Source organism: Nymphalis io, chromosome 5, assembly GCF_905147045.1.
Source record: "Nymphalis io chromosome 5, ilAglIoxx1.1, whole genome shotgun sequence".
Classification (NCBI taxonomy): Eukaryota; Metazoa; Arthropoda; class Insecta; order Lepidoptera; family Nymphalidae; genus Nymphalis; species Nymphalis io.
In genome coordinates, this window is record NC_065892.1 from 5,010,578 (window position 1) to 5,032,747 (window position 22,170).

Sequence of the window (22,170 nt, forward strand, 5' to 3'; positions counted from 1 at the left end):
AAACATTAAGAGACAGAAAGAAAGAAACATGTAAACGTTAATTTGTAAAACACATGAATTACATAATCAATTAGAAACTGTATCCTTAATAAAAGAGTAGACCAGGCCTAAAGGCCTAAAGGCCTGGCCTACTCTTTTTTACTTCTTTTTTTTTCTTATTTATGGTTCCATGCTATAAATAGCATGGAACCATTACATAAATTAATACAATGCTCTTTTACTAGTGAAATTCAAATATATTGAGTTTTCTATTATTTTAATTAATTTTTCAATGATGAATATGCTTAAAAATGTTTTATGTTACATTCCTCCCTTTACATTCCCACAAGCGACGCTAAAGACAAGAACCAACGTTCGCATCCAAAAGTCTTTGACAAACTCAAACTCGCATCTTGGAACCTCGGCACAATGACGGGACGCATTTTGCTGTCATACAAGGAGTTTGAGTTTTTGGCTAAAGTTTTACGGCCGGTTGCCACCTGACGCCAAGGTCGTACTTCTCGTGGAGATATGCGGGCGCCGCCGTTGGCCTTATGCAGGCTCTTCCGCCGCCATCCCTTTTGTGCGTCCCAACCTAGGCGCACAACAATAACTACTGCGCTGGTACGGCCATATCCTGATACGTAACGATGATCATCCTATCAAGAAAGCCTTAAATATCCCGGACCGACCGCGGGGAAGAGGGCGACCGCCCGCAACCTGGAGGTCAAACATACAAAAAGAGGCCCAGAAAGAGAATCTGAGTACACAGACAACCCAGAACAGAGCTCTCTGGCGCAGATGTACAAGGAAACCCGACCCCAGCTGAACTGGGAAGAGGGTTTGAACAAATAAGAAGAAGAAGAATACTTATAGTTAAATAATACGTAGTTAAAGTTACAGACAGGTGTCACCTATATTTGCAATCACTATAGTATTTATAACTTATCTCGTGAGCGACGGCTCCCGCTGAAAATTGTGTGTGTTATATCACCCAGGATTATTTTAATACTAGGTAAAACTTAAGGTTATACCCTTAGTTAATATCTAAACCCCTTTTTGTTATAAAGCAAAAATCCCCTACAAAGTAACGTATCAAATTTCGTAACTCGATTTATTAATTAGAAACAAATGTAATTTATACGAACCCTCATTTAACAAAATCTAGTTCAAACGTTTGTACAATAAATTTACCATACATAAGAAATCACAAGATTATATAAAAAAATATATAAATTAGTTTAATACCATCTAATAATACTAATAATAAAGATTGTAATCATATTTTTAATATACAAGTTCGAGACATTGTTAGTGTTTCAACGATTTTGAAATGTTGTTTTTAAGGTATAAAAACATATCTATAATAAATTGTATTAGGTTTACAACTGGGACAACTGTCTGAGTTTCGTTGCGTGTATTTCTCCCGGTCGATAATCCGCAGTCCCAGTCAAACCTTCATAGTGAACGGAGTGTAAACCCACAGGTGAGTACCATTTAGTCGATATTTCATCGTGTGTTACGTGATTATAAAATAGATACGTTGTTATTCGAAAAATGAATTTTGTTATAATTTATAGAGTGTAATCCTTTCAGTTTTACATAAAAGTCTGATTGTAAAATTTTAAAGTGAATTTATAAGGAAATTCCTTAATTTATTAAAAATAAACTTTTAGATTTGTCTGTTATTGTTCTTTTAACAAATAACTGGTAATATCATGTTTGTTTATACTTAATTATGTTGCATTCGTATTTTGTAATAATTAAAATGTAAACATTATGTAACGTTTATGCTGCATTTTTAATCGCGATATAATTGTCCCTGTATGTTAAATTTGTTTTTCATTGATAATTAGAAGAGTTTATTTTGGACTTATTTATGACGTAACCAACCTTTGTTTTCAATTCTGCTACAAAATACATTTAATAAATATTGTGTTTATTTTTTAAAGTCAAACAGATCATGAAAAACTCAATTTGAAATATAATTTATATCTCGAATTTATATCTATAGATTATTCTGCAGATCAGGATTGAACTATTTTAGGAAACAAATAGCTTTTTTGTAATTTATTTCATGGTTAGTTCATATATTTTCAAATTTTATTTATGTATTACGTTATATAATTAATAATAAGTTCTATTTTTTATTACGAGCAAAAAAAATAAATAAACAAAGACTACTTTACAATGTTCTTTAGCAAAATTATTAATTTAAATATTTAAAGAAAAAATGTTTTATATAATATATCTTGCTTAATGACTTTAAAAATAAATATAAATTATTTCGATTAAGTAAGACTTATTTGCACGACAGTTAAAATCTAATCTAGAACAATGTTTTAGCAATGCTAAATTTGTATTTCTAAATAATTTAATACTCTGTGATGAAAGAATATCTTGATTAAACCTGCGTATATTCTATCAACTTAGTAGAACAGTTTTATACAGAAAACTTAATTTAATAATCGTTCGTCCAGCAGTGGGAATGTGGACTGTTTTCTTTTGTATTACTTTGATTCTTGAGGTAAGATATTTCATTGAAGAAATATATTAAAATAGTAGTTTTAAACAAACATTTTTTTGTAATTATTTATATTTTTTGTAATAATAAATTTGTGGGGACAACAATTTCATATAACGTATTTTTAAAAATATTTTGATCAGTATTTGTTAATCTCAAAATAAATACTTTTTATGAATTTATTTTTAGCGTATAACTAACTAAAGTGCAAACTACACGCTGATGAAGCCATACAGCGTTGTTAGAATGGGAGTTATACGTATTATTCTTTGAACAGGCTATAAAACATTAGTTTAAATTAGATCAGCTGACTGATGGCTGTTTACATTAACAGAAACAGATTATATTATCTAACGAAATAAAATTTTCATTTAAACCAAACGTGATCGATACCGATCATCGAATTTTGTTTAAAAGATAAATTTGCTTATCAACCACTGTAAGAAATATTAACTATCTTTTATATCGTCAAAGCGTGACCAACATTAAGGTACAAAGGACCAACTTAGGTAGGTAGGTGTTATGCCCCTTGTGCCTGTAGATACGGGTGATTGACTCACTGGTCTAGTGGCTAGATATAATGCCGCAAACCCAAGGTCCCAAGTTTAAGCCCCAATAAAAAGTTATTGGGTTTTTCTGTCCAATAGTTCTCAGTAGTAGACCGGAGATTGAAAGTTCGAAGTGTGTACACTTCCGTGCTTCAGAAAGTACGTAAAGACGTTGGTCTTGCGCATGAACTCGTTCCGGCAGTGTCATTATTAGTGAGGGAATAGAGTATGCACATTTATTTGAATTTGATTGAATGAATGTGATTTTGTTCATATAGTTTGCCATTATGATTGACCTTTAAGGTTACGACTCCCCTCCTTAGGGTCGCAGTATATATATATATATAGTTATACAGCCTGTTATTGTTCCCAATAATAGTCGATTTAGCAAATAGGTTTTTTAAGTCTGGTAATTATTTGCATTAGCATATTTAACCAAATTGCTCTATAGTAAACTTATAAGTATAAATTAAATATATATACAAGGGTCATATAAAAATATAGATAAAATAACAGCCTAGTAGAAAGGTTTTGTGCAAACCTGTCTGGTTACCACTAACTTATAATGTTTTTCATCCGGCTATCAGTAAAACTTAGTATATGTTATGTTTCGCTTTGAAGGCTGAGTGAGTCAGTGTAACTATAAGCACAAGGAAAAACATAATTCAAAAACTAATCCAGATTTATAATTCCAATAAAATTTTCAATACCAATGAAATTGAAATGGGACAACCTTTACGGAACCCAAAGTAAAATTAATTATCAAATAGGTTTATAAATTTATACATATGCCCGAACATACATAAGAAAACATATACACAGATGAATTGAAAACCTATTCTATTATGGTATTTGGTTCGGTTACATTATTGGAAAGTTTAAACGATGAATAAATAATGGTATAGATATAAAATACAAACATTAAAATTATGTAAACATAACTATTTTATATAACACTGTTAATTTTAATCTAAGGGATTTTTGTCAATTTTTATTCATGAGTATACAAATTAAAGTATGCAAACAGTATTACACACAATATACAATATCTGCTGTTATGAATTGATCGTGTTAATAATAATTATTTATAACAAAGAAAGCGCTAGCTAGTATCATTTTATATTATTGAACATTGGGATGTTTCAAAAGAGAGCCAGTTTAAATCCATTTTTTTGTTACGTGACGAATAAAAAATACCATATATTGATATTTTTAAGTTATTTGTACTTATGTCAGTTTTTGTGTGTATTTTTTCTGTTAGTAAAATTAGTTACACGAGTATTCCTGTGTGAAGCAGCAACGAGTTGTTGTATTTTGGTTTAAAGTGTTAGAACAAGGAACAAATAACTTGGTCTTAGACTTCATATTACGAAGTAAAGAATAATCTAATGCTATCCAAAATTAACATGTTGTGTATGAACAAAAAAATATACTGTCTATAACTCATAGCGAGTTTAGGGCTCACTTTCATGAATATTGTTATCTTTATGTGCTGATGAGACCAGAGAGAGTTTTGCGATTTTCATAGATAGTTTATGACTATGTATGAGGTATAGTATTATTCCAATAAAATATTACATTTCTCGCAATCAATTCCTACTATATGAACGTAAATAAAAATGAATACATCAACTAATCATAACTTATTAAAATAGGCATCGCACTTAACAAATCAAATCTCCATAGTATTAGATTTCCTCTATACAATAATCTTTTTTATCTAAGAAAAAAAAAGTAGCCATGTTCAAGATTAACATCTGGAGTATTTATTTGGTATTCCAAATCTAAACAATCCTAAGTCGCTTTTATTGTTACGATTATTCAATATAAACATAGAATTTAACTGATGTTCTGTAATTTTATGTCAGATACTAGGACTTTGTAAGTAAGCCAAAACCAATTTTACGTTCCAAAGTCTGCGGAAGGTCGAGGCCACTAAATGAATTGAATACTGAGAAATTTTACCGCAATGCGCCAATCTTTTAAGCTTTCATAATTGAACAGATAATCGCGTTATCAAATAGTTATATACTTACCACCTGGTCTGGTTTTAAACGATTCAAAGGATTTTTTTTAAATTTGGGGAGTTTTAAATAAACTGAAAATTAAGTTTTAAATGTTCTTTTAAGTACTTACTATTTCATCGTGTTTATATCGTTAAGTTATTTGACGTAGATAAATTAAAAAAAAAGTTGAACACGCGACTTTCATTAGCAAAGCCGACTTTTACTCAGGTTTTTATTTATTTGTTCGTTTTTGCCCACAGTACGTAACTTATGGTACTAAAAGAAATATATATAATAGATTAAAGGCTTGCGAAGGCGACCTTATCGCTTACACTAATCTTAAAGTCAGAGTTTTCTACAAAATGCTTATAAATCAAAGACTATATATATAACTGAAAAAGAAATAGTGTTTCTTTTCTACAATGAGAATTGTTTATATTTAGCATACTTAGGTACCTTTATTTCGATATTTATGTGATGATTTTTCAAATGTGCGTGGATGGTCAAATAAAAGTACAGATACTATTAAAAATACCGACTTTATTGAAAACGTTAATAGCTTTACAATATAAGTACGTAGAAACGTACGTAAGGACTTGTTGGAATTTACGATAAATAGAAATCAATAGAAAAGTGTCCACTAATTCGTGTTTTCAAAAAAACATTGCCTAATCTTACGTCTGGTACGGTAAGGTATGTTTTCTATTACAGTTGTTCTAAATTATGCTAAGCTTCGACTATAATAACTATCCTTGTTCAGCTCAATGCCATAACGCTTTTTTATTATTACCTTTTCACGTTAATAGATTTTAATCTTATTTAAATCCTTGAGATATTTTAATAATTGATATTTATTTTGTATCTTCTTGATTATAAGAAACTAGTAAAACTTTCTTTCCGGACTTTAATTCTGTGATTTAAAGACTGTATTTGTTATATTGTATCTGTATTTGTATTGATGGAGTTATATTTTGTCAAAAATAGTCAATCAAACCGAAATGAATAACTCCATTGCTCACTCATACTAATCACACTGAAAATCTGTGAATATCATGCTGGATATCGTGAGTTTTGGAGTGAGCTAAGAGAAAAAAACTAAATAATCAATAAAGTAATCAGTTGAAAAAACTCTTATTTTACCCTCATTTAGTTTTTCTAAAATATTTATTTGTTTATTTATTCAAGAAACAAATATTTCGAACAAAACAAGTTTTTGTAACGATTGAATATATCTTACCTATTTTCAACAGTATGATACCGAATAAACTACATATGAATGAACAAACTTCTCATCAAAAAGGAGAAAGCCTTAGGCCAGTAGTGGGATATTCAAAGGCTTTTACTTTACATATGAATATGAGAATAATAATTTGATATGTCATGTTTCTTTGGGCCGCAACTACGTCTTTAAGCGCATTGTAATAAAGCAAAGTATATATGACCCGTTAAACTGGAATAAATTGCTACAAATAATTAGTTCAAAGTTTCAAAGATAATCGTGTTAGTAGATTTGTATACAACGATTTTCGTAATCACTATGAATACAATAAAGGTACGAGTGACCGGGAAACCTCACTGGAGCCAGGCAAATGACCTGAAACGACTCACTCGACATACTAGCATTCAATGACAACTTCATTATTGGATCTGCCAGACGAATATGAACTTTATAACGTTTATAATAAGATCTAAGGTTATATATTAGATCGATATGTGGCAATTTTACGCGTTCGTTATGCTTTGAAAACGACCTCTCAATCACTTTGAGGTATACTATAAATCATAATAAATGACATTGGCAATGAATTGGCGTGTAGTTTGTAATGGTAGTTTAACGGGTTTAACTGACCTCCAGATCGTAATGCAGTTTCTTGATAAATCATTTACGATATTTGCAAGTAAATGATATGTCTCTTATTATTGATTAGTCATTCTCATCACATTACGAAGCACAAATGTTAGTGCAATTTATTCAGCTATAATTTTTGTATAGTGTGACATTTTTAGAAATCAAAATTTTGCGTTGAATGCAGCGTGGTGGTTAATACTTCCTTAAAAGTTTTCCTCGAAAAGGAGATGAAGCCTCAGTCCAGCAGTGGGATATTTACAAGCGGTGACTTAATAATAGAGAATAGCAACTTAACATCTTACAGCCAATTACATCTAAAGATAAAGATAAGAATTTTACAGTTTAACAAAAACGGACTTTGAATTTATTACAACGCACATAAGCCGAACAAGATAAATTATACACATAAAATAAGCACCTGAAAAACTTTGGAACTTCATGTACATATAAGTTTCACATATATTCCATTCGAACCATAGCAGTCTAAATAATAGATCAGTTAACAATACGTAGATAATCTATATTAGAGGCACGTTCTAAAAAAATGTCTGTCAAAGCAATACAATACTTATTCAATAGCTTAACGTATTTGTAATGAAACCAGTTTATTGATATACGCCACGAATTAGGCATCGAGTCATTTGTCGTTCTACATAATAGAGATTAGAGTAAGTCCGTAAACGTCTGACCCACGTCATATAACGGCTGAAAACTTTTTTTGCAAGTACATATACAATATATTATAACATAGATGGTAAGCAATTTTGAATATTGTGAACCTTGAGTCATTGTACGTTTGACAGACAACAGTTACTTTATAAACACTTTACAGTAAAGCTTTTCCGGAACAAAAAACTCACTACAGTAAGTAGCAGTTTGAAATCAATTACATTTTAAATCATTTTTGCATCCTTTACACATCACACCACTTACCACACACATTCACCACTACAGCGGCATAAAGCAATAAAATTAGATTTAAAAATAAAATAAAAAAGTTTACAAATAATTTATTCTTAAATTATTTAACCGTTTTACTCGTAAACATTGTTTACCGAATAATTAATTGAACGATACTGTGTTTTCTTTCGAATGTCAAATTAATAATGACAGATAGAGATCACTATTAAAAATATGTAGAAGTAATTTAATATTCATAACTCTATATTTTCGTACTATATTTAACATTTGGTGTATATTATATGCTATATAAAAACATACATATGCAACAGCAATTATAAATTATTTTTACTAGATATATAAATAAATAATATATAAATATTATGAAGTTTCAATGGCTGTAAGTCTTGTTGCAAAATGAATAGGTTATGCCAAAAGTGTTTAGCTTTCCTAATATATTGTACAAAGTGCAATATTGATATGAAATATTTAACTATGAGTTCATACTTATTATATTAAATTCATATTGAGTATATAAATCTTGCATATTATTTTAATTGATTAATTATTATATACATTTATTAAAATAAAGAGGTCAAAAGTATTGTTTTTGTAATTAAAAACAAAAAGTAATATTAGTTACTAGCTCTTGATTTGAAAGATCTATTTTCGCGACTTGGATGAGACTCGTGTGCAAGCCGCCCCTGTTATGCTGTCATGTCCTCTCACCGCTCTCTACTATGTGTGTACGTGACGCGTATATTATATAGCTACTTCGTTGCTATATATTTTTATAATAATAAGTTATTAATAAATAATTTTACTTACATCGAAACTATTTTTTCTTAAATTATAATATATTCCTTCAATAACCACCAATTTTGGCGTATCAAATTTTTAGGATGATTATACTCTTATTATATTTTAAATCATTAATTTAATTACATTCATTCTTAGTTTTTAACTGCGTAGAATTGCTGTATTCTGTATGAAGTAGTAGTCAAAATTTGTACAGAAGCTAATTATAATTTTGATTTGTATATTTATAAATGTAAGTAATTATTATGTTAATAAATACATAAGAACAAAGAAAATATTAACATAAAATATCAACTATATGTGACACAATACTGTCAATGTTGCGTACAGTTAGCAGCTAGACAAACCAACAGCTGTAAGCTTGTCTTAAAATAACAAAAATAATATGCAGCGATTGCATCTTATGTATTAGATAAGAACATTAGCTCTTTAATATTTAATAGATTATATTTGTTAGTAATTGAAGTTGGAACGAGGTCTTTCATCTATTTGCGTTATTTATTCAGCTAAATGTTTCTGTTGATTTAATCTTATTTATGTAGTAAGATGTAGACAGCTTGTTGTTGTCAATTTCTCACTGATGAGAAAATATCTCGTATTAGGGAGCAGTCAGGTAGTATCTTATACTACCCTTTTTTTCTCGCTGGAAAAACACACTTAGGTGTTTCCCCCACATGAGGTGGGGGGTATGTGGGACTCGGCAGCGCTAAAGGCGCCGGAATACCCACTAAAAACCAGCGGTACCCACTCCGTCTTGTCGGGGGACGTCACGGGATCGCTTGCGCATACTACCGTGCCGTCATATACTACCCTGCTCTATTGCCGGTGTATGAATATAACTATTTCAATCGACACTTACAGAATTTCCTTAATTTTTTTTGTTTTTCTTCACGAATACGAGGAAAAACAAACACAAATGAAGTCAGTGATATTTGCCCGCATTTAAACACGCGATTTTCTTAAAGATCCACGTATTCTATCCAAGGGACATCTCTGCTCTTCATTTTATCTCATCATCATCATCACCCTTTTCGCGTCCACTGCTGGACATAGGTCTCTCCAATGGCACGCCACTGAGCTCGATTTTCAGCTCTTAATCTCCAACCGCTGCTTCATTTTATCTAATTTCCTATTATCGATCTGTATGTATCATGATTGCTTATAGCAAGTTTTTTAATCTGTTTTCGAGCGAATCATTCGGTTATTTACACATATACGCATATGTGTACGAATTTATAGTACATACATACAATTCTAATACGATTGTTTGTATTGCAAGACATTTTGCAGATGCAGTTATAAACAGATACTTGAATATAAATCGTTGAGCTTCAAACACAACACCGCGCAGTATTTTTAACCTGATCCACAAATAAGTATTACAAATATCACTATCGGCGCTCCAACCGAACCATATTTAAATATAAATGCCATAATAATTTAAGAATAAACATAAAGTTATTGTCGATCAAAAATCACAATTTTTTTTAATTTTCCTTTATCCTACTTTTATGCATTGACGAATTCATAATAAGTCAAACTAACGTTCAATATAAGAAGATTAGTTTAGTTTAGTTGATTCGTGAAACACATTTAATTAAGTCTGATAACATGGCTACTGTTACTTTAAACGGTGTTCCCTCCTCAAGACTGAAGCCATAAAACATTAACGTAGACTGTTCTGCGATTTGAAAACCAGGTCACATTGTGAATAAAAATAAAGTTATTAATACATTACATCGTCTATATACTTAACATTATAATTATGTGAAGTGTTTCGTAGTGTTTAACATTGTTTGAGCTGGAAACAAATTTTAGTAGATATTTTATTAAAAAGGCCAAAACAATTAACTCAGTGTACAAGCGGACAAAATTGCAGAGACTACTTACCCCCATTGAAAATATAATAATAATAATAAAAAAATCTTTATTTATAATAGTGATAGAACATAGTAGATAAATTTTACATTTGGTTTTTTGAACAAATTAATTTAATTCCAATCAGGTGAGTGTAGAACTGTACTCCTCGCTACGTTATAAAATAATCTGTGTTAAGGAATAACAGTCCCGTTCCCTTTATTGTGTATTAGAAAATGTATTATGTACAACATGTTTTCTCTTAAAGACTTTCTATAACATTATTTGTTTCTATAGTTAAATTTCAACAAGAATATTAAGTGTTTGTGTATGTTTGCGTTTGTGTTTGTGAGTGTGTGTGTGTGTGTGCGTGTGCTTCTTTATATAATATGATGTTGAAAAATCACCCTGTTTTAAAAGTATCGAGACTGTGTTTGTACTCTGCCTACATTTATGTCAAATAGAATATCTAAGCCATTTTGTTAAAAGGAAGCTAAGACTTACGAACAAAATTGCAAACATAACGAAGAAATTACTACTAACCATACCATGGATAGCGTCTTGGTTGGTTGGTTCTCTGAGTTAATCGTGCTTGTATACTTATAAAAATAACGACAAGCTACTATAGTTTATGTATTAATTAATCTAAATTGCTGGCCCTACATATGCAACAATAAAAAAAAATTGCCCAGGCATACCTTTTATCTAAATAACAACCTAGACTAACTGAATGTCTTATATCTCTTTGAACCTCAGCTAATGAAAGCAATGACTGGAAAATTAAGAGTAAGGGGCTTAAGTGCTTAATTAAGGTCACAACCTCTAGCAGTCAACTAACATTTGACCTTGAGAGTGTGTAAACTCGTTTGAAAAATGAAATATTTTAAATGGTTTATTGGCAATCTGAGCGTTACATATTTTTTATGAACATTTTTTTTTTTTGATTAATGGGTTCTAGCAGAGGGGTTATTTAGTGCAGTACAGATTGGAATATTTGTAAAAATACGTATACCTCGGATTATATAACAACTTAATTATATAAAACCTACATTATTTGTAGAAATTTGACAGATCCCTTTTAAATGTTTCTCACCAAAGAGTATACACAAAATTCGTTTTATTTCTCACTAAACTATCCGTTAACAACTAAATTATTTTTCAAATACTACTCATTTATCAAATATGTCAATTTCTTTGACGCGTTTGTCAAATAAGTTGCGTGTTGGGCTTAATTGAGATAATTTTTGATTAGTCATTTGTTTTTAAAAGAAGAATTTCCGACAGAAGCATATTAAGCATTTATGATATCGGCTGGCAAATAAAATCTCAATCTTCGTCTAGGTATCATATGGACACCCTGCTTAAAGTTGTCAATTAAATTTATTTGAAGCGCTCGTCGCAATGGCTGAAGCCTGGAGACCCAGTCAAATCCTGCCCTAAACGAAAATTGACTCAGAAAAAGTTACTTGTGAGTGTTTGGTGGACTAGCGCCGGTGTCGTTCACAATAGCTTTCTAAAATCTAGTCAAACGATTACGGCAGATACCTATTGTCAGCAACTGCAAACCACGAAGGAAGAACTAGCTGCTAAACAACCGAGATTGGTCAATCGCTCTAGGCCACGGCTGCTTCACGACAACGCAAGACCACACACTGCACAACAAACAACCACTAAGTTAGATAAACTACAATTGGAATGTCTGTGACATCCACCGTACTCCCCGGATCTAGCTCCAACAGATTTGAAATTTGATGACAAATTCTTACAAGGAAAAAAATTCAACTCTGATGCGGCAGTCCAAACCGCCTTCAAAGAGTTTATAGATTCTCGCCCCCATGGTTTTTTTTAGTAAAGGGATCAATGAACTACCTATGAGATGGCAAAAGTGCATAGATAACATCGGTGCACTTTGATTACTTAAATATATTTTACAAAAAAAAAAATGACTATATATTGCTCCCGTACAAAACGCCAATTTCATATGTAAGGACCTAATATATACGGCGTGTAATTTAGAAATAGAGTTTTGTTTTTGCATTTCATTTCTTTTTCGCTCTACTGGTGGTAGAGATTTGTGCAAGCTCGTCTGGGTAGGTACCACCCACTCATCAGATATTATGGAAACAAATATCATAAGATATTAAAAAAATAAGAAATAAAAATATGTCAGAATAATATCGAGGTAAATCATTATGATGAAAACGTAATGTTTGACGAATAAAGCCAAATTAATTTTATCGTCAGATGGCTGCCTTGTGAAAAATAATAATTAATAAAAGTAATATATTAATAACAATTTATTAATCGATGTCGATCATGATCGCATGTTATACATTACACGTGTATTTTCCAAGCCTTTGATCATCGAATGTCGATGACAGACATTCGTATAATATGTATCACATTGATCGCGATGATCATTATTTTAACGAATTTACTTACGTACTCGTAATAATAATCTGGCTGTTACATTAGATTTGTTTTCCATGAAGAGCTATAGTTCTCTACATAAGCCTCTTAAGTTCAATCTTAAGATAAATTTTAATTACCAGCAACAGCAAGCAACAACAAAGCTCGAATAGGTTTATTTTGAGTGCTTTTTTAAGGTTTTATATATTTTTCAGTAAATGGAAATGAGACTAATTTATTGTTATACACTCTCAATAAATTGTATCGCTATATAATTTATATACTACGGTGACTAATCTCAATAAAGATTAGCCAACTGCGCAGGAAATATGGTGCTGCACAGGCGCACTCCCTATTTCCCTCACTCTCATAATCCGATGGGACGGTAATCCGACATGTCAAGAAAGAGTTTATGTGCAAGATCAACGGCTTTAAGTGCATTGGCACAGGAGTGTCCACACTTCCATCTCCCAGAGTCTGGGCAGCTACTGAGAATCTTTAACAGAAAAACTCAATACTTTTTATTGGTCTGACTTGGGGTGTGAACCTAATTGCTCGGGAGATGCGGCCTTAAATCTAGCTACTAGATCAACGAGGTAGTCAAAGAATTTGCTAATATTGTTAAAAGGTCACTTTGTTTCTTTGTTTCTTCCAGATAGATAAACTACTTATAATATTCTAGTTAACACTTTAATGAATGATCAAGAAAATTTTTTATGTAATAAATTTATAAAATATAGTAAGTTGTCATACATCCCCATAACATCACATCCAATCATAAAAATCGAAATAAATAACAAGCAATTTCGATAAATACCGAACGTTTTTAGGGTTCCGTACCTCTAAGGGAAAAAAGGAACCCTTATAAGACTTCGTTCACTTCGTTGTCCGTCTGTCTGTCTGTCTGTCTGTCGAGTTGTAATTAATTTGTTGGTTAAAAAATAAATAAATTTTACAAACCAATTAAATGAAAACCTATGAAAAATCAAAATCCTGAAATAACCTGGTAAATCTTCAGAATTGTGTTGGGGTACGGAACCCTCCCCCCCCTCAAAAGCCGAGATGGTAAGAACGCGTGAATCTTAACCGATGATCGTGGGTTCAAACCCGGGCAAGCACCACTGAATTTTCATGTGCTTAATTTGTGATTATAATTCATCTCATGCTTTACGGTGAAGGAAAACATCGTGAGGAAACCTGCATGTGTTTAATTTCACTGAAGTTCTGCCACATGTGAATTCTACCAACCCGCATTGGAGCAGCGTGGTGGAATAAGCTCCAAACCTTCTCCTCAAAAAGAGGAGAGGAGGCCTTTAGCCCAGCAGTGGGACATTCACAGGCTGTTACGGTTACGGTTACGGAACCCTCGGTGCGTGAGTCCAACTCGCACTGACCCGTTTTTTTTTTTTAAATTAGATTGCACATTTAGAAAGTATTATAGCACTCGCGAAAATTTGAACCTTAGGCCTTAATCTACGTAGCTATTAACATCCATGTAATGTTTTTTTAATCGAATTTCAAAGTTACATTATTTTTAAAAATTATTTAAATAATAGCATCCTCGTATTTATAGATCTTTAACAAAATGTAGGGATGAACCTTAACATCAATGTGATAAAATAATAAAACTAAAATAATTATACTACAGATAACAATCTTACTAAGAAGGATACTATATAAATGACGTGTTTTGACAATTTTCATGTGACAAAATGTTTCATTTTACAGATTGCGGTCCAAACATGAGTTATTTAGAAAAAATGGATCGTTACTTGGATTCTTTGAAAGTCGGCAAGAGTAAGACTATTTATATATATATGTGTGTGTAATTATTATGCAGTACTTAAAGATATCAAATTGGTTTGAAAAATAATCGATCATATATCAAAATATTTTTAAAGTATTTTCATAACATAATGCTAAAAAAAAATGTTTTTTAGTTGGTAATTTATTTTTCCAGGTGCAATGGTAGATTCGTGGTTTATGATGTCGAGCCCAATGCCGATATTGTCTGTTGTTGTGTTGTACTTACTCTTCATCAGGATCGGACCAAGGGTGATGAAGAACCGATCTCCGCTGCGGATGAATAAACTCATTAGCTATTACAACGCTTCGCAAGTAGTGCTTGCTACCATGATTTGCGTGAAGGTGAATCTTAGTATAAAGTAAAAATTACATTTTAGATGTTTTTAAAATTCTCGAGGTTCCCTTTTGGAACAAACAATATAAACAGCTTTCTGCATTTCGCTTCTCGTGAGGAACTTTTAAATTTCACTGTTTTTATTTTCTATTTAAAGAGAAGTTAACATGACGTAAAAAAATACATAATATTTTTAATCTAATTGTATCTTGTTTCGCATTCATTTTTGGTGCTACTTAAACAGCTGCCATGAGAGTAGCAAGAAAAATACGCTAGAACATATCTCTTAAAATAGAATATAAAACTAACCAAAATTTTGAATAGTCTCATAATCATGACTTCATCGATAATAAATTCTTCTCTAATGAAGGTAGTTTATTAATTTTGAATTATTTCATAAAAAATAAGTCATGTTCAGTTCAGTCGTCGAGGGCTATAAAGATGGTGGCTAAAGGAAAACCCAACATATAGTTAAAAGTGTGTGTCCAAAAGACACCTCTGATAAAAAATTGTTTAAACTTTTATTAAAACGTGTATTTTTCATAAGATTTATCATTTCTTAACTTTTCCTTCCAGGTGTTTAAGTTGAATCTCTTTAGAGATGGTATATTGTATGCAGGGTGTAGATATCCGTCCAACTCGCAAAATCCTATGGTAAGTAATATTCTTATTGTTTAACTGTTGTAACTCTTAAAATACCTTACCAAAATTAATAGTCTTTTTTTTTTTTTTTTATATGCCCCGGGATGGCAAATGACTCTACTCCACCTGATGGTAAGTGGTAGTAGAGTCCAAACGCGACGACGGCCAGTACAGTCGGGAAGAATGTTCTGTACTAGCCGTCCCCGCCTTGCCGGCCCGCAAGATGCCTCTTCACGCCTCGTTTGAAGGAACCCGGGTTGTAAGAGGAGGGGAACACGTGAGCTGGTAAGGAATTCCATTCTTTGGTAGTGCGACAAAGAAAGGAGTTGCCAAATTTCTTTGTGCGCGATGGAATTGATGTCACAGTTAGGCGGTGACATCGAGAACCAGCTCGCGTGGACTTAAGAAGGAAGGGGGAAGCAGGAATTAGAGATAACAATTCCTCAGAGCACTCGCCGTGATACAGACGATAGAAAGCGCTCAGTGCTGCTATCTCGCGACGCAATTGTAAAGGTTCAAGGGTGTTTGTGACCTTTACGTCACCAATAATGCGTACTGCACGTCGCTGCAACCGGTCCAAGGCCTCCATTAGGTACTTAGCGGAGCCATCCCAAAGGTGCGAGCAATATTCAACGCAAGACCGTACCTGTGTTTTGTATAACAGGCACAGTTGTTGTGGCGTGAAAAAACGCCGCACCTTGTTCAGAACTCCGAGTTTTCGTGAAGCTGTTTTTATAATAGCCTCGATGTAATCCCTTGGACTAAGGTCGCAGCGAACGTCCATCCCCAGCATGGCGATTTTGCTTTGTATCATTAGCGGTGTGCCACAGAGGGAGGGATGAGGGTAAAATGGTGACTTTTTCGCTGTGAGACCGCACACCTGTGTTTTCTTGGCATTAAACTCAACAAGATTATCAGAACCCCATTTGGCGATGAGCTCTAATGTCCTATCGAGTTCAATAACAAGATTCTCCCGCCTCTCCTCAGTTTCCGCCCGCCCAGCCACTGCGCGTCCGTGGTATCCACCATGCACTGTACTATCATCTGCATAGCAATGTATGTTCCCAAGAGAGAGCATATCATTGATATGCAAAAGAAAGAGTGTGGGAGATAGCACAGATCCCTGGGGGACGCCAGCATTCACTACATAGAATTGTGAAGCGCAACGATCTACTAAAACACGAAGGCTACGCTTGTGTAGGAAGCTGGCAATCCAGGTGCATAGCTGAGCAGGCAGACCATATGCCGGTAGCTTGGAGAGAAGACTTCTGTGCCAGACCCTGTCGAAAGCCTTGGAGATATCGAGGCTGACAGCCAACGATTCTCCATGCTTGTCGATAGCTTCACCCCAGAGGTGCGTTACGTACGCTAGAAGATCACCTGTGGACCGTTTTGGTCGAAACCCGTACTGACGATCATTAATTAGACAGTGATCTTCTAGGTAATGGATCAGTTGGTTGTTTAAAATCCGTTCCATCACCTTACAAAGTACTGAGGTGATAGCTATTGGCCGATAATTTGCCGGGTCAGACCGATCCCCTTTTTTGGGAACCGCTTGCACATTAGCTCTTCTCCAAGCCTCCGGCACACATCCCGAAGAGAGAGAAAGTTGGAACAGGCGCGTTAACACAGGAGACAGCTCCGCCGCGCACTTCTTTAGCACAATGGCTGGTATTCCATCGGGACCGCTAGCTTTCCGTATATCGAGTGATTGCAGCTCCGCACGCACATCACGTTGCCTGATTTTGATGCCAGGCATCGTGTGGCCACATGAAGGTATTGTTGTTGGCTGCGCACTACAATCATCGATCACAGAGTTGTCGGCAAAGAGTTTAGCCAGGAGGTCAGCTTTCTCCTGTGGACTGTGAGCTAGCGATCCGTCCGGATTTCTGAGCGGTGGCAGCGAAGGTTGGCAGAAATTGTTTTGCACAGACTTGGTCAGACGCCAGAAGCTACGGGAGCCCCTAGGATGCGAAATAAGGTCATGACCAATCTGTACAATGCGCTGTGCATCCGCTCTCGTGTATGCCTTCCTACAGGACTTGGAATTTTTATTGTAGTTTGCTTTCAGTGAGTCAATGTTAGATGCCCCGCTAATGCAGCCGTTGATCCACGCGCGATATGCCGCCTGCTTAGATGATACAGCGTCGGCACATTCACGCGTGAACCAACGGTTACGCGTACCCCTGTTGATGAGATCTGAGCTAGGAATGTAGTATTCCATTCCTAACATGATCTCATCAGCAACAGCAGCGGCACTAGCTGTCGGGTCATTCCCACTGAAGCAACGTTCCTTCCACGACCGGACCGGACACGGACCGACGCATAGTAATCGCGCATACCGTCCCAATCTGCCGACTTATAGTGCCAAACGCGACGTTTGCATACCGCTGATGGCGGCAGCTTGGCCTGTGGCAGTTTGGTAGATATAAGGCCGTGATCCGAAGAACCAAGTGGAGCTTGAACCACAACCTGATATTCCACCGGGTGAGAAGTCAGCAGAAGATCCAGTAGAGAAGGCGCTTGCCCATCAATGTCTGGGATCCTGGTGGGCTGATCAACCAGTTGGGTCAAGTCGTGTGTGAGAGCAAAAGCATGAGCAGTTCTTCCAGCATGGTCAGTTTTGAGGGATTTCAACCATGATTCATGGTGAGCATTAAAATCCCCCAAAAACACCAATTCCGCGTTAGGAAACTGCTCTTGCGCAGCATCTGCCACCCGACTAAGATGGTCGAATAATCGGCTTGTCTCCAAGTCACCATTGTGGGATCTGTAGAGGCACACGTAGACTCGACTCTGACGAACCAGGTCCACACGTACCACCAACATGGAGAAGGAGGGGTCCTCCAAGCAGCGCAATCGGTGACAACAAACATCCGCCCTGACGAACAAGCATACTCCGGCTTTCGCTTTAAAAGATTCTTCAAGCATGTAGCCGGGATAGTTAAGGTAGCTGGTGTCGGCAGGGCGGAGTATTTGCGTCTCCGTGAGAAACAACATTGCTGGCCGTGCTGTCTCGAGATGGTGGTGGACAGCGTTGAGGTTAGCGTGGAGTCCTCGGATGTTAGAGAACTCGACCTCAAACAGCGTGGGTATGGTGGGGGTGTGCACCGCTGAACGACCGTTATTTCTTATTTGCGCTACCATTTGGAAATTAGGAAAAGAGACGTGAGGCGAGCGACGTATTGCCACGATAGGGATGGGCAAAGTATGGAGGCGTGTTTTCCCAAATGTTTGCCAAAAAGGAAAATATACTGATCCGCCGGACGGAAGGGCCCCCGAACCCCCCCGGAAGTGGCCGCCGGGACCCTACCTTCCGGTCACCAACCGGCACGACGGTCCACCCCGAGATTATGCGTGGCCTGGTGGGGCAGCCTCGAGAGCTGGTTAGGCACGCTCGGGCCCCTGTACTATGCCACGGGCGGCCAGCGGAACAGCCGTTTCTTCGGGTCTCCCTGTCCGGCAGGTCAATACAGTTTCCCCCGGCATTGGTTCAACAGCCGTCTCCACTGGACCAACACCCATCGCGGCAATACTCGCTCGGGCACTGGCTGTACGCTGGCTGACCTCGAAACGCGGCTGCAAGCCACTTCACGAGTTTTTCACCATGCGTACGGTGGTAACAAGCCATGCGGATGTTAGCATCCTACCACCAAAAAAGTCTTTGATTTATTTAATAGTTCTTGAATATACGTGTTAAAATCTGGTACTATTGAGTACCGGATCAATGTTTACAACGATGCCAAGCATATTATAATTTTTTTTTATATTTCAGCTACTAGATTTAGGCTGGTGGTATTTTTTTGCAAAATTCACCGAGCTTCTAGATACAGTATTCTTCGTACTAAGGAAGAAAGACAAGCAGGTGATACAATTTGCTATATAACTACGCTTAGTGAATAAGGTTGAAGTTTAATGAAACTGACGAAACTATATAAAATTTATTCGAACAAAAATGCTTAAAAAGCATATTTTACTTATTTTTGTAGTTGATTTAACCAAAAACAATTCATAAAATCAAACAATATTCAAATTGAAATTGCAAGCAGCCACAATATCTCATAGCATACCACTTATTATGAAATGTATTAAAAGAAAATATTTCATTAGAATATTTAAAATCATTTTTACTTTAATTTCAAATATCTTTATAAAACGTCTTATTTCAGTTTTTTTATAAATTTTTTGTTTTGTATGTGTGTCTGATGAATGTTTTCTTATAACGCTACTTTTTTTTGCAGTAAAATAACTTATTACTTGGTCTATTTCTAATATAACTTAGTTCTTCGGCTATTTAAATCTATTCATACCATAAGAATCGTACTATATACTCGCTCTAATCTCAAATATTACTGTTCCAGCTGACTTTTCTTCACGTTTATCACCACGTGATCATGGCTCTCTACTCGTGGAGCTACCTTAAATTTGCAGCTGGTGGGGAGGGAGCTATTCTTGCACTTTTGAACTCAATCGTCCATGTGGTTATGTACACTTATTACTTGCTGTCAGGCTTGGGACCAAGGTTTCAGAAGTACTTGTGGTGGAAGAAGTACGTTACTAAGATGCAATTGGTAAGATATATTTATTTCTTTAATTTATAAAAGGTAGTTGGACTGACAGACAGACCGTCTGATAGGTGGTCATCACCACTCATTGACAAAGCGTTATAACAAATATTAACAATTCGTTATTATTTCGGACCCACCAAGTGATTAGTAATTTGTTTAGAAACATTAAAATGTTGTTATGGTAGCTAAAAAAATACTACACTAAAAATAGCAAAAATACTACTGTTCAAGAATACTTAAACAATCAAATGTGCAAATGCTGCTGTGCAAAAGTGCTGTAGATTTATTGGTACAATTACACAAGGCTTCAATACAGCTTGACCAAGTGTTTACAAAATTTTAGTACAACCAATTGGCTAAAATTTATTTAAAAACACAAATAATAACGGATCCAACTAAGCAATTTGAAGAATCATGATTATAACATCCTGAAATGCAGCTTTAAGCTTACTCTTGAATCTTCTTCCGTCCTAAAATATTTTATTTTTATGTTTTCACTAATAAATAATTAATTTTCAGATTCAGTTCATATTGATGCTTTCCTACTGTGCTTGGACATACAACTCGCCTAGATGTCAATACGCTACTGGGTTCACCTATTTCATATCCGCTAATGTTACTATTTTCCTTTTATTGTTCCTAAACTTTTATTCTAAGAGTTATAAGATTAAGAAAGATTGTAAGAAAGAAAATATAAAGACATCAAACGGATTTAATAAGCAAAATGGAACAACAGATAAATCTGAAATGAAAGATAACGGGGTTTGTCGAGAAGAAAAAAATGATAGTCCTAGTATTGAAGAAATACCATTCGAAGTGAATAAAGCTTGTGGCGATTATATAAAAGATGGCAAAGTATTCCTAACGAGGCGTACCGCTAAAGCTACATACGGACCGGAGTACGATTTCGACAGGATAATAAAAAAATGATTTTCCAAATTTGAAAATCGATTTAGATTGTTCATTTGAGACTGATGTTTGTGATGATGAAGATGGATATTCTATTATAGCCTAAATTAAAAGTTAATACGGATTAGTCATGGGGTTTAGATTAGAGCTACTTTAAATCTTAATCGCTTTGGTGATTTTTGGAAGCATTCGACCTAGAATTTCTTATCACACACACAAACAAGGTTATGCAATATTCAAAATATATATTATATAAAATAAGCGTTTACTTCATTCAACTTTTCAGGATTCATATTTTATTACATTTTAACATTTGCATTATGTGAAACATAAAAAAACACATGCATGGTTATTAATACAAAGATTTTTTTTTGTCGCAATAGATTTATGTGTCTTAAATTATTTAATAATTTTATCTTATTTTATCTCAATACTTTACTACTCGCTGTTTGCTTTGTAATGTTTGATTTTCATATGTATCTGTATAAGATTTCTTATTCATTTTCAAAAGAAAGCGTTCTTTTAGTTTCAATATTGCTACTATTGTTAAGCGACGGTGTGACAGAGACCTAACAGAGATCACCAATGCCTTTTAATATGTACTTATAATTAAAATTAAGCTTGATTCCTTTCGCTATTTTGCAGACGCAGGGTAATATTTAAATGAAAATATTATGATGTCATAGTCGCATAGTATTAAATCTGGTACAAATGAAAAATAAAAACTTGAATGTATGAAGAATATTATTACTATTATATTAAAATCTAAGAAATAAGCTGTTAATGAAGGAGTAACGTACTAACGACAGATAATAATAAGGAAGGTTATTGTTATGAATGAAATGTAAATAAATGTTTAATATAAAACGCATTCTGGTACATACTAAATTACAATTAAATAATAATTACTTTATTATTACAATGTTCTTTATAATGTTTTGTAACAAGAAATAAAAATTTACAAATATTTATATAATTATATATATATCGACGAATGTAAGCTAAGAATATTATTTTCAA

At 34.2% G+C, this 22,170-nt stretch overlaps 1 protein-coding gene across 1 annotated transcript; it reads left to right on the forward strand.

Annotated features, from left to right (window-relative positions):
* Window positions 1-1,382: 1,382 nt before the first annotated feature.
* Window positions 1,383-21,362, forward strand: LOC126768536 (elongation of very long chain fatty acids protein 7-like). The gene is made up of 7 exons (XM_050486710.1): window positions 1,383-1,465; window positions 14,620-14,688; window positions 14,852-15,039; window positions 15,608-15,685; window positions 19,449-19,538; window positions 20,035-20,244; window positions 20,761-21,362. The coding sequence occupies exons 2-7, from the start codon at window positions 14,634-14,636 to the stop codon at window positions 21,169-21,171; spliced, it is 1,032 nt and encodes a 343-aa protein (XP_050342667.1). The 5' UTR covers window positions 1,383-1,465; window positions 14,620-14,633; the 3' UTR covers window positions 21,172-21,362.
* The last annotated feature ends 808 nt before the right edge of the window (window positions 21,363-22,170 follow it).

Excerpts from the sequence above, each read along its gene's own strand:
- LOC126768536 (XM_050486710.1), top strand. The coding sequence starts at position 14,634 with ATGAGTTATTTAGAAAAAATGGATCGTTACTTGGATTCTTTGAAAGTC. Across the intron at positions 15,040-15,607 it reads CTACCATGATTTGCGTGAAG|GTGTTTAAGTTGAATCTCTT; the intron begins GTGAATCTTAGT and ends TTTTCCTTCCAG. Across the intron at positions 19,539-20,034 it reads TAAGGAAGAAAGACAAGCAG|CTGACTTTTCTTCACGTTTA; the intron begins GTGATACAATTT and ends TTACTGTTCCAG.